At 37.6% G+C, this 14,598-nt stretch overlaps 1 protein-coding gene across 1 annotated transcript in view; it reads left to right on the top strand.

Annotated features, from left to right (window-relative positions):
• Positions 1-13,442, top strand: part of LOC149787650 (uncharacterized) — a 62,989-nt gene extending 49,547 nt beyond the window's left edge. Inside the window, exon 3 of the mRNA XM_089973842.1 lies at positions 6,959-13,442. Coding sequence (XP_089829968.1) covers positions 6,959-8,652 — 1,694 coding nt within the window. The 3' untranslated portion in view covers positions 8,653-13,442. The remainder of the gene's footprint in view (positions 1-6,958) is intronic.
• The last annotated feature ends 1,156 nt before the right edge of the window (positions 13,443-14,598 follow it).

Genomic DNA, 14,598 nt, shown 5'->3' with positions numbered 1-14,598 from the left:
TCGATCCATGAGCCGAGTTTGTAGGAGAATGTCGCGTTGATTATTTTTTCTGTCACACGTTGCACCGATGCTGGATTAATACTAAAATATCTTGCAGCGGCATTCATCGATGTGAATACAATTTCCTTATTTGTTTCTCGATTTACTGATTTAACTGCCTTAGCTGGTCGCCGTACGCCACCGGCATTACCAAATTTGGAATTTTCACTCGGAGTTACCACCCGAAGATTTGACAGTTTGTTGTTAAGTTTATCTCCGTCGATGTGGTCGATAACAAGACCGACTTTTTTTGGTCCGTTGAAACATTCGAATACAAACTTATGACAAAAATAACTTGCGCATCTTCGTTTTTTGTTTTTGTTGATGGTAAAAACAAGATAACCTGAATTACAAACCCTACCGATCCGATTCTTCGTTTTAATATTCCTAACGATACCATCGGACGACGACTCGTATTCCGTGATCGTTGGATGAGATTTAAACTCGCATGTCATTGTTGTTTCTGGAATCGTTGATTTTGGATTCATATATGATAATCTATATGTCTAAATCGTTATTTGCTTTGAATCGATTAATATAATCTTCTTCGCATGTTATCACGGACGAAGATTTTTTTTCGTAATACCGACGCAATTCTCGATAATTCTTTCCTCCACAAGCCAAACACAACCGAGTTTTCCCTCGCGTGCCAACTTGACAAACTAAACATCGCTGTGGTCCTTTGCTACCACGCCGAATCGCATGTATGTGAGCGCCGCAATAATCGCCTCTGCAGGATTTGTCACAATTATTTGTTGAACCGATTAGTATCCATTTGCAATGCATTATAATTTAAACATATGTCTAAAATATAATCATGGACGCATTTGATCTTGATGAGGCAGAATATATTATTCCTGAGGTTGATCGAGCCAAGAAAGAGTTCTTCGATGATGGAGCTGTTCACACTTGGTCGACTTGGAAAACAAATTCTATCGATGCTACGATGAACCTGGAGCGAGCTAAGAAAATAATCGAGCATATAAAAACCGAACACAAAGAAGAGCGATTTATCTTTGGAATAAAATTTATCGCACAAATGCCTGATGATACCTGGATTATTCGCGATAAGCGAGATCCTGTGCGTGGTGGTAAGAAAAACGTTGTTTTTGATAAAAATTCTAAACCCGGATTGTTACTGGGAATCGATGGCCCTTATTATGCTAGATCCTATCCAGCCAGCGCTGTTGTTTATGGAATTTATCGGCTGAATAACAATCCGGACGTAAAAAACCTACCTGCGATGAAAGAATCACCGATGATAAATTGCGTGGCTGAGCGCGTAATCGAACATATGAAAAACGCTCGACGTGGATCTGGTTTGACCCAGTTGAGGCTAGATAAAATTAACGCGTGGGCGAAGACTGTCGCTGATGGTGCATCGGTGGACGATGTAGCTGCGTTGAGTAAAAAACTTAAATTTCCAATCACGGTGAAAACGTTATCGGGAGAAATATTATACTCGTCGCCGTATAGATCCCGAGGAGCACCAATCGAGATTGTCGATCACAATTCCCATGCGTGGTTGCAATCGGTAATGATATTTCCGCGGGATCGTGTGGTTAAATTTTATTCCGTTGACACCGCGAATTTCGCGGATGCTGCGGAGAATAATAATTCCGATGCCATGTTCAGATTTATCAAAAAATTAAGCGCATCTGATCCGATATCGATATGGTTATTTTCTAGCGAGGAAAGATACGATCAATTTATCCTGCCATGTGGCGATATTTACAGGGACGAAATACTACACGAGTCGATGAGAAAACTCGCGGTGAAATATTCGTCGAATCCCGATCAATTATTAACGAATTGTTTCACAATTTCGTCTGTGGCCGCTCATGCCGCTAGAGAGAAAAACTCGTGGAGGCCAACAAGAAACGAATATCTTGCTGATATTCAACTTAGCTGTATCGAATACGGCCATGGCGGATTGTGGAATACCAAGTACGATTTCGAAGATATGATTTCCGTTGACATGAGCGCGTGTTATCCTGGAAGTTTTCTTGGATATGGCGATTGTGCTGATTATTTTGCTAAATTCGGCCATCCTACCAGCGAGATGACAAGAGTAGCAATTAATGGACCGTTACCTAATTTTGTCATGACCGGATTCGCTTGTGTTACGTCATTCGAGTTTGCTAAAAATTTACATAAAATTTGTTATATTTGGTTCGGTAGGCATTTATCTCAGCGCCGTTGGGTTCCTACAGTGTTATTGAGATATATGCTAGATTCGTCGATGTTAGTGTCGTTGACGGTGAGCGAGGCGATTATATCGTATAGGAAACAGACCGATGTGTGGCTACCGACGGATTGTGACAACGCGAAAGATATAGGAAGAAAAATAATCGGTAAATTTACTCAAGGTGGATCCGTTGATCACAAACATCGACACGCTAGATTATTTATCAACGACGCCGAGATGGATTTTATAATCGCCGATACGGTATCACGAGGAATATTTTGTAACAGAGAGAATATTATCATTGATGGAGCAAAGTTAGGTTCCGTGATTAGTTACCTTGACGGAGAATCAGCGCAATATACGCATTTACGATCGTCGATGCTCGCATATGTTAGTATAAATTTACTCTCGATGATAAATAAATTTTCTGATATCGCAGTAAGGGTCGCGACGGATTCGTTTTATATCGATAAAAAATACCAATGTAGGCTGGAAAATTTAATCACCGATGGTAACTCATGGGGAACTTGGAGAATAAAAAACGAGGATATCCTAGATTATTGTGAAGACGCCGATGTTGAAGATCGCGATGAATTTCATCGAGGTAGATTTGGAGAAATATCGGCAGCCGCATCTGCATTTGACCCAATTTCACGCAGCAAATTCGTTTACCTAAATGGACCTGGTGGTAGCGGTAAAACAACGCGAGTAATAAATTTATTTGCAAATTCTGACATGATTGTGTTGACTCCGACACACAGATTAGCACGAGAAATAAAGCAGCGTGGCGTTAATTCTTGCACGTATCACAGTTATTTCAAGTACAGTGGCGGATCATGGGACTCGGTTCGTATGGGGGACAAATATGTCAACAAGATTATAATCTTCGACGAGATTTGCACAGTGAATTTAGATATATTAAAATCGATATTAGCTTGGCTGGGGGGAAAAAATACCGCCGTAATAATGTGCGGCGATCATGGCCAACCTAATCCTATTGATGGCGAATCGCCTCACGAATGGCTCAGAAACTTTGTTGATTATTACTAGGAAATCGACGCTGATTATAGATTGACGGATATTTTGTTGACCGAATTTAAAAAATTGATTCGATTACAACCAAACAAGATTCAGTGCGACGTCATGAGGAAAATAATCGACGAGACTCCGATGAACGATTTTCTAAATTTGTGGCGTCCTGATCATCTGATCGTTGCTAGTAGAAAAATTATTCGTGATATTATTCAGGAAATGTTATTCAAGCTGCATTGTGAGAAATTTCCAACGCTGCAGGTACCGTTATGCTATAGGCCCGCTAATACTAGGCGACAAAATATCAACGTTACTCTGCCATGTGGAAGGGAAAAAAACTTGGTCCTGAACGATATTATCTTTGTTGATATCAACCTTATTAATGAAGCGTTAAATGCAGAAAAATCACCGTGGAAATTAGGTTACGCAACAACGATACACTCGTCGCAAGGATTGACCGTAGATGGCCAAGTTTGGATCGTCGATGACAGAATTTCTTGGTCAAATTTGGTATATTTAGCCGTATCGAGAGTAAGAAAATTATCTCAGCTAGGACGAATTCGAGTAAATTATCTTAGTGACGCTGGTGGTAGTTGAGTATCTTCTGGTACTATTTGTAATTCTTCTTTGGTAAATCCGCGTTGTGGCGCTAACGAATCTAGGATATAAATAGCTGGTCTTCCTGACGATCTTGTTACGGCTGATATTTTATGTGTTGTAACGCTCCAGGTTGGGTCGGTTGCTTTTTTTCTGCCTCCTTCTGCCTCGCCTTCTTTATATAAATATCTGACTGTGACGCTACCTAGTACAGGCTGAATTGTGGAATCTCGCTTTAGGGGTATATTCGATTTTGTGATTGCAATTGCAGGTTTCATTGCTATTGTTCGAGTTGTCTCGTTATTTAACGCGTTAATCACATGAGGCAATCTTGATACCCAATCGTGAGACCAATTATCCTGAATAAATTCACGCGCGTATTGGTATCCGAATAATCGTTCTGCGAGCGTTTTGTTGAATCTTTCGACGATAGCTTGATTGTGATGAACACCTACAATACCGCGACGGATTTTAACATTATTCTTTTTCATCAGTGAAGTAACCGCGCCAAGAAATTCTCGACCTGGATCAACCTGGAGAAGATTCGGCCATGTCAACGGGGATCGTGAATAAATTTCATTAAATGCCTTAGCAATTTCCGTTGCTGTTTTATTCGATAATGGCTCGGCTTCTTTATACCTGCTAGCGATATCAACGATGGTCAGGACATATTTGTATGTGACGCCGTCAACGGTATCATGAGGAAGAAACATAAGATCCGCTTGATGAACCTCATTAGGGACACTGACAGTGAAACTCGCGTATGGTATTTTTTTAGGCGGAGGAAGATATATTTGCCAAATTGCCTGTTTCGATAACCACGATTCAGCGACGGACTGTTTTACTTTAGCGGCTTTGGCAAGTTTGGCGATCGCTGATTTTCCTCGCCAGAATCCTCGCGGAGAATAATATATCTGCTCCATATTATTTACCAGCACCGAATACTAATTTGCCTTTCATAGCGCCTTTTATCAACCAAGTTGCCAATTTTTCTTTGAAACTTTTATTAGGAATCGCGTCTAATGCGTGAATTAGCTTGATATCAGCGAGATGTCTTTGTTGTAAATCTCCGCTGCGATATGCGAGGTCGTGGTAGTAACAAGCTTTATCGATTGCGTTTACCGGATCTTCACCTTGCTTTGGTTGGTCATTATCGTCGAGTCTGATATCGAGCCTCGTTCCGGGTCCACAATAATTATACCCTGGCAGATGCTTTTCTCCGGGATATTTTGCCCAGGGGGTCCCAGGTAGATTTGTCAAGGAGGCGGCAATGTCTCCTCCGGTTCTTCTATTTTTTTTTTTACAAATCTGAACTTGCGTGTCTTACAAACTTCGCATTCTCCTGCAATTGCGTTTCTGTTATTGCGTGTAACGATTTCGGTTGAATTTATCGTAGCTGTGTGTGTGCGACACTTAACACAATATAGATCCATGTATTTTAGTAACATGAATGTAATTGATTTTTCAGCCACGAAACGACGCGAGCAGGTGAAACATCATGCGGCATTACCGAATTCGATTAGAATGATAATCATCGGTCCATCTGGATCTGGTAAAACGCAATTGTTACTGAATTTGATCATGAGATGGCTGAAATGGGACAAATTGTATTTGGTTGCACCATCCGTGGATGATCAGCGTTGCTATCAAGTGCTAAAGGAATTTAGCGACAATACCGATGAAGGCACAATCGAATTCATCACAGACATCAATGAAGCTCCATCCGTGGAGAATTTGGACGGCGATATTAATAATCTTGTTGTTTTCGATGACGTTATGCTGGACAAACAAACTAATCCGGCTAGGATATTCTCGCGTGGCAGACACAAGAATACCGATGTTATTTACGTGACACAGAGATATACGCAAATTCCAAAGGTGATTAGGGACAATTGCAATATTTTATCGGTATTCAATGGCGTAGACACGCACACGTTGAGAAATATCCATCAGACCTGGTGTAACGGTGACATGGATATAAATAAATTTAAAAATTTGTTCAGCCGCGCTCAGGCAACGCCGCACGGTTTCATCACGATAAATCTTCATGATCCACGCAGTCGGGTATCGAATTGGTCTTGATCAAATTTATTCATGAAAAAGCAGCCCCACCATGCAACAAAAACAATAAATTTATTCCCTGACTTTATTTTTCCTGTCTCGAACGCTATATTTACTAACACACCCGGCGCGACCAACCGATGCACCCGGTCTGAAATGCATGAAAATTAGCTTCCGTAGAAGGCTTTATTTCTGCTTTCTGAGGCTTCTACGGAGAAAGTTCGCGTAGGAAGGTTTATTTTGGCTGGACGCGCTGGTCTGTTAAACTTCCCTGCTGCTACGAGTTTCATAAAATGGACCCTCCCAAATTTTCTAATCACTGGAAATTATCTGGATATTTGTATGCATAAGTGTTTGGTAATTTCAGATAAAAATAATTCTTTGTATTTGGTGTTTGGACTAGTATTCGGCATGGACACATATAGCCATATAAATGTAAAACAATAAACAAACCCACGGGAGCTTGAAATTCGAGTTTCATGATGTTCGGTCATTAGGTGATCAGGTTATCTGTAATATCCGCACGTTTCAGAACATTCAGTTTACAATGACTGTTGTCTCGAAGTCCAATAAAATAGAAGAAACAACGGACTTCAAGCCACGCTCATACAGGTGTTTTATTAGCTCGATATGAGACCCCTAAGTGTAACAACTTCGTTTCACTCGCAAACACAATCCAATCGACATCATCAAAATTATGAGCACATCAATAATATTTCATTCATCAAAACAAACATCACTTGGTTAGTCTTGTTGCCCCAAGTACCCTTCTAATGGAAAATATTCCGATTGTAGCTAGCCTTTACGTATCTCTCCTTTCTCTCCTTTACTTTTTCTTGTTTGTTTTTTATAGATCATACGATATCATTCACGGCTATGTACCATTAGTAGAAGATCTAATCATGGTCGCTTTGAAATACATCTTTCTAATGAAACCCATTATAACCAGTCTGATTTCAGCTGCTATAGTAAGATATGCATATGTCCATAAACCAATAATCAACAATGCAGAAAAATATTCATTATGTTTTCTTTTTTCAGTATCATCGCGTACGGAAGCCATACAGTTCAATGCACTGAGTGTTGACAACTTCGTTCTAACTGTTCTGGCATTTTTCGTCTACTTTACCATTACGGTGGCCTTGGATTTCAACCAAGAAGGCGATGACTCCATCCCATGTCAGGTCTCCTTAACTATGGTAATCATTCTTATTGGAGTTTCCAGTTTGTGCTGTTTATACCTCATTGTGGCTATGTCATGGTCGCATTGTGCGAGCATCAAACTTCGGGGAATCCCAATATGGACGCGCCTTCGTTGTTCGTTTCATCACACGTGGAAACTTGCTCTGACCGTAATTATCGGAGCTCTTGCGAGTCTACGATATGGCAAGAAGATTTCTTTGGAAATGTATTTGTACTATTCTGGAACAGCAAACAATACACTTTTCGTGGGCCTCGCTGTAGCAGTGTTGTCATTTGCAATCTTACAAATCGTCCTATTTTCTGGGTATTTCTTTATCCGAATATTTTCAAATATAAGTGCTGATAGATTCTTTCACTTGTCCAGGTCATTTTACGCTACCATAGCCCTTGCCATTACTTCAAACACTGCAGTAGGATACCAGTTAATTCGGGAAGAACTTCTGTGGAAACAGTTTTCACAGAGTTGGTTTTATCTGCATCCGTTTGACATAGAATTCTGCCTGTTGGCCATTGCTTTTTGGGTAGAGGTCATACCACATAAAAAAGACAATCGAGGTCGGTGTCATTGCCAAGACCGAGACCAGGGGTATGGCAGCTTATCTGTATTCGAAACCTACCCTCTGGCATCCTGTACGTCAATTGTTGAAGATTCCTGTTCCTTCAATGACGAGCAGTTAGAGACCACCTTTGACAGCGCTCATTCGCTTGCCATGAACTCTGGATCAGGTTCCGTAAAACCTCTTGAGACGTTTCGCGAAATCAACATTGGTACCGACCGTCCATGCTGGGCCAAGCATCTTTGCAGTGTACTCTATCGGGAAACATTTAAAAAGCCAACAATGTTTTTCATAGTCCTAAACATATTTCTGGTTGCTCAAGTCTTCATATGGCTGACACTTTGTGAAAATGATGAGTCGGACTTCAAAACTCAGATTCCATTACTGTTAGCTCTGCTCATTCTCATCGTGGTAGAGTGTATTATATACTTCAGGTACGTGAGGAAACTGGAAGATCTGAAAATATTCATTCCTCTTCAGCCAGAGGAGATGCTTCTTCTGATCTGTGTAATCATCTTCAATTCCTATTTTATCATTCTGACAATTCCAGACCTATTCATACTGGTAAGAGGAAAAGCTGCGGAGAGCCAGCCAGACAAAAATGTTTCCGTTTACACTTGGTTAGAGGTACTAAACAAAACAACTGGACCCGCGTTTACCCTTGTGCACATCAAAATAGTATTGCAGCTACGGCGGAAACGGAAGTGTCTGCTGGTCCTAGATGATACTCGCAAACGTAATTTCTGGCTGCTGTTATTAACCATGCTAACGGCAAATATGACTTTCTGGATTTGGAATTGCTTTATACGCGCTAGTATGTGTGGTTCTTGGTTTTATGATGACGATTACAAGTCTCTCTGGAGTAATGTTATGAGAATCGTATTTCCCGTTGGGATATTTTACAGATTTCACTCAAGTATTGTCCAAGTCGAGCTCATGCATGAATACTACCAAACCCGTGATCATGTTGCTTAGCAAACAATAAGAAAACAACATTTTTTTAGAGAATATTTCCATGCAGTTTTCTGTACCCTATTTTGCCAGCATATACAAACAGAAACTACGCAATTCCAATAAAATACAGCTGTTATATTGAATAGGAGCGATTTCTGGAACTGAAAGAATCAATTTATTAGATTTTCCCATCGCCTGCAAAACATGAGAGGCACATGTTTCACTGTTCTTGTTTGTTTTTAATTGCTCCTATTAAGATTGTTTTGTTTATATTAGTCAAGAATTCGATTCGAAATATGACCATGTAGAAAATAATAAGATGCACTAGATAACAATGCTGCGTGAATTTGGGTAACAAAGTTACATAATATTTTTCATCATGACACTAAAACACATAAGGATTAGAGAGAGAGAGAGAGAGAGAGAGAGAGAGAGCGTGTGCGATATATATATATATATATATATATATATATATATATATATATATATATATATATATATATATATATATATATATATATATATATATATATTCCCTCTTTACTGGTATGTAAATGAGAGAGCTAATGTTCATAGTTTCCTCTTACATAGGGTCGAACAAAAATATTTTGTTTCCTTTGGATGAGTTTTGAAAAAAATTATAACTATAACAAAATGAAGTACAATTTCATGCAAAACAGAGCTTTGAAGACTGAATAAATAGCGAGAATAAAATATTTTTAGAATAGGAAATGCAACTGCTGATGAAGAGACGAAGAAGAAAGGATGATTATTTTCGTCCAATATTTGGTAGAAAAGAATGTTTTGGATAGAAGTGCTTTGGATTTTGATTAGTGACTCTCCATCTGGTTCTAACTTACAAGTTATGGAATTGTAATTAAAATACAAGAATGAAATAGAGTTAAGAAAGTTTGAGCTTCAAGAAATCAAATGCAGTTGAAGAAAGAGGAAAAGAGGGACAAATACAATTGAGGTTGCAGACAGAGAAAAAAGGAAGAGAAGACATGCTAATGTAAATAAAGCTGCAATGTCGAAAGGAAGAGAAAGAAATATTGAGAGAAAGAGAAAATGAAGAAAGAAAATTTCAATTTAAAATGAGAGCAGGCAAGTGAGAACCACGTCCTCAGATTACACACAAATCAAATTCAAGTTCCGATATTACTAAAAGTATTAGGTAAATACCCCCTTTTAAAGAAAAGGAAGTAGATAAATAGTTTCCTCGTTTTGAACAAATATGCTGAAAATATGAAATGGCCAAGAGATCATCGGACTCTTATTATAAACTGCATTTTTTTTGGCAAAGATCGTGTACTTTACACTTCCCTGTCAGTACAGCAAAGTGCTGATTGTAACTTTTTAAGGAATGTATCTTGAAGGGTTAAGAGTTGGTACCTGAGGCTTATCGACAAAAGTTTAGGAACTATAAAAAAAAAGATACTGGACAAATCCATGTCGCATTTGCAAGTGAAAAAGAGCAATTATTTGATGGGCGGTGCTTAGTCAAGAAAGTTGGTCAAGATTACGAAAATCTCAGACTAATATTGGTTGAAGAATTAAAGAATTGCGTCCATCCTGACATTAAGATTTACATTGATGAACACAAGGTCGAAACTTTAGAAAATGTTGCTCATAAAGTTTATTTTGTCATTAAGTCTTCCACTCAGTAGTCTTCTGGTAAAATAAAAATCATAATAAAATACGAACACTTCCAAGTTTCAATCTGGCACAACTTTAAGGAATTAAGTTTCTGATAAGATTGATCAGAAATCCTTATCTCAACCTACATGCACCTATTGCAAGAAGAAAGGACACAACCTTTCTTATTGCTGCAAATTGAAAATAAGCAACAGAATCAAGACAGACCTATTCCAATTGCTAAGCGATCAAGGTCATGGTCATGTATTGAAAACATTACATTTGTTACATCAAACAAATACTAGTCTTAGTTATATCGAACGGTTCTATATCACTCATTATTGATTCTGCCAAACTTATCCCTATTAAAATTTTAAGGGACACATGAGCTTCTCAGAGTCTTTTACTATCAGGTACATTACCTTTTTCTGAGAATTCTTCTTCTAATGAGAGTGTTCTTATTCAGGGAGTAGAGTGTGACTTTGTTATTGTTCCTCTCCATTGTGTAAAATGGTCACCATACTTAGTCTCAGGACCTTTGACAATCCTAACGGTGTAGTCTTTACCCAACGAAGGTATACAATTATTACATGACAATGACCTAGCTGGAGACAAGGTTTAGCAGAATAATGGTGTAGGCTGTGTCGGTCCCTTATCTAGGACTAAATTACGCAATCAATACTTCTTGGACCATAAATGTGTGGATCTACAAGATTCCCAGAGGCAATTCCTTTATGGCATATTAAAACAAAAACAATAGTAAAAGTTTTGATAGTGTTTTTCAAAACTTAAATTGGCCTGCCCGAATCTGTCTAACATAATCAAGGGTCAAATTTTATGTCTGGAATCCTCCATCAAGTCGCGAATGAATTAGGCATCCAGCAATTCAAGTTCTGTTTCTCTTGCTCTTTCTTCAAATTTTCGTCAAATTATGTATTATGGTCCTTATAAAGTTAAGAAGAAAATGACTGAGTTAAATTACATCATGTGTAGTCCTGGGATGTGAGTATATTAAAGGAGTACCGGTATGTTGATTGCAATAGCCAGGTTAATCTTGCATTTAATTTAGTTGTACCTGTCCCATACGGTGTGGATTTAAGACTTACTGACCTCGGTGTAACGAATCTTCGGAATACATAAATTATGAATAATCTGAACTAGAAACCATTACATCTGCAACAAGAAGGACATAATAAACTAAAGCAGCTATTATTTGTGTATGAGCACTTGTTGCCAGATGTTTCAACACGAACAAATAAAATCTACCATTGAGTTGAAATTATAGATTCCATACCTGTGAAACAGCATCCGTACATGATGAACCCGTCATACAGGAATGTTTTGGAAAAAAATTCAGGATTTGCTAGAGAATGATTTCATAGAACCGAGTAAAAGTAGCCATGTATACTTGTACTGAAACCAGAAAATACTTTCAGCTTGCGCACAGACCATAGAAAAGTGTATAGTGTGACCAAGGTAGATTCGTTTCCATTGCCAAGAATCGACTACTACGTGGATAAAATTGGAAATGCAACATATGTCACCAAATTGGACCTTTTTAAAGGACTCTGGCAAATTTCACTGACGGAAAGGGCTCCAGATGGATTTAATGCTTATACCGTTTGGTATAAATGGTTTGCCTTGTACTTTTCAATGTTTAATTACATCTGGTCTAGATAATTGTCATGTTTACATCGATGATGTCATCATCTGCAGCGACACATATAAAGATCATTTAGAGACAATTCGGAAATTCATTCACAGTCTCACTGATGAAAATTTGACAAAAATGGTGTAGACCATCCAGTGTGCTATTTTAATAAGAAATTTATAAAACACCAAGGAAGTAATTTTACAATCGAGAAGGAATGTTTGCCTTGACATTGTCTTGGCAACACGTTGAAGTGTATATCGGTTCAACTTCTTCTACGATTATTGTATTCATTTATGACAACACCCTTACTTCCATTGGCAAGATGAAAAACAAAAATCAAAGATTATTGTTGTTGAAATTGTTGCAGGAATACAATATTGACACCAGGCACGTCAAGAGAAAATGCAAGCTAATAGCAGATACACGTTCACGTGTATAGAAATATTATAATGTTTGATATATACTTTGCGTCATTCATAAGATTTCATCTTTTGTAAATTGTATCACATGTTCATTTAACTAATAGTTAAAAGAAAGGTTGTTTTTATTTTCTTATGAGGGAAGGTACTATGTGTATTTAATTTGCTTTGTTTGCTGTTACTTTTTTCATGATATGCTGTGCGTTATTTAAAGATGTAACAGACCTTGTCCAAAATCAAGCTGATTGCGTACCTGCCACAATCACTGATTTCTTTAATCTCTAAAGAACTAATACATTTGTAATATTTTCTATATCAGCATGGGTTTAATATTAGCATAATTATTATTAGATGCAAATATTTATCTTTTTCTGGATCAAGTACATTGTGTTTACTATGTTCTTTATTTATAATGTTTGTAACAGACATTATAATTATAACTAAGATTTTATCTTGTAAACATTAAGAACCTTCTAGAACGAAATTTTCCATTAGGTAATGTTTTGTTTTGTTTTAGAAAATGCTAATTGTGACCTGATTTCAAGTGGAGGACTACAATCTTGTTTTTCTATAAATTATTCATTTGTGGTGTAAGATCTGAACAGAATCGGTTGTATTATTGTTGTGTCCAGTATTTCATTTGGTCTTGAATTTATGTATTCAAATTATTTAATTCAAGCGATTCTTCTCTAGAAATACAAAGTTCTCAAAAATAATATCCTTGGAAATAGAAACTTAGATTTATTGTGAAATTTCAAATAAAGACATATTCTTGGATTGTATTGTTGTGATTCAACAAAAGACATCTACACGACACATGCCACCACATACACATCAACACTTAAAGCTTTTGATTATTTAGAATACCATTAAAGTATGTCCAGAAGTTTAGTCATTAGAACTTGTGTTCGAAATTCTGTGATTATTTGGGATTTATTTTGTAATACCGTAAGTTCTTTTTACATTTTTCACTTTATATTTGAATTGTGTTTTTTTTTTTGCCTTGAATTAGGAAAGAAAATTATGTTACTACTGATATGTTACATGTGACTATACAAACAACAAAAACAGCAGAACACAAACATTAAACAGCTGAGATTATACTTCGTTCTTTCATGCATATCTTCAACCAATAAGTTGGAGCATACATAAAAAGAAAATTTCCTTGATCCAAGTGAATAAAGGTTATGTTTCATCAATGAAATATATCCGTTATTAACTTTTTAAATGTATCCCTTATTCACTCGACCCAGACATGTCCGTTGATGTAAGGTATATTTGATTTATTCATAGGCTGTATAAACATTTCAATTACATAGATACACGATTGATATGTGAATCTCAGGGTTCCGTATTCGTGACGCCAATACAGACTCTCACCATTCATTGAATGAACAGAACAGTTGTGTGTCAGTGTGTGTGTGTGTGTGTGTGTGTGTGTGTGTGTGTGACAGCAAAAAGTACATTTTCAGAAAGGCTATTTTTGTTATATGCAACAGGTAATGTGTATAATTAAATGGCCAAGGCGTTAAAATACTTCTTACAATTTCATTTTAAATTCAATGTCATTGAAATAGTATTGTGTGCAAGTGTAGATTAACCATACTGAGCATTACACACACACACACACACACACACATATATATTCGCAAGGAAATATTGAAATTTAAAAGTGAAAGAAATCTGATATGGAGATATCATCTTTGGAACTACTTTCTCTTTCGATTTAGGAAGGATCTCTTCCCTTATTCAGACCGGTATTTCCATACTTAGGCCTATTTAATGTATTTCTTCTCTCTCTCTCTCTCTCTCTCTCAACAGATCTTACAATGTGTCAAGACTATTTACCCTATTGTATACATGTCGCAATCAGCAAGAAGGCGCCATCAAAAGTACCTAGAAATGAACCGCAAGCAACAAATTTTATCATTAGTTTCCCACATGAATTATGCAAATCATCAGCGACTAAAATTAAATAACCTGTTGCTATACGATATTCTGTGTCGCCCACTCAGTATTGCATGGCTGTTACACTCAACGACAAATAGTTTGGCAGTTTATGGCACAGCAACACGAGTAAGTTGTTTACTGCCGATACGGGGGCCCCAAATGGCCGAATGGTCTAAAGCGCTCTCCGTTACGGATCACTGCCAGTCTAGGATTCGGCCAATGTGGGTATGTGAGAAAGCTTGCCAGTAGCTTCTCGCGGGTCGGTGATTCTTCCCGGGGTTTTCCCGTGTTCTTCCTCCACCATTAATA

This window comes from Sinohyriopsis cumingii, chromosome 11 (genome assembly GCF_028554795.1).
Source record: "Sinohyriopsis cumingii isolate HCF-2022 chromosome 11, ASM2855479v2, whole genome shotgun sequence".
NCBI classification, from domain to species: domain Eukaryota; kingdom Metazoa; phylum Mollusca; class Bivalvia; order Unionida; family Unionidae; genus Sinohyriopsis; species Sinohyriopsis cumingii.
Note: the sequence above shows the minus strand (reverse complement) of the source record. Positions and strands in the feature narration are given on the sequence as shown.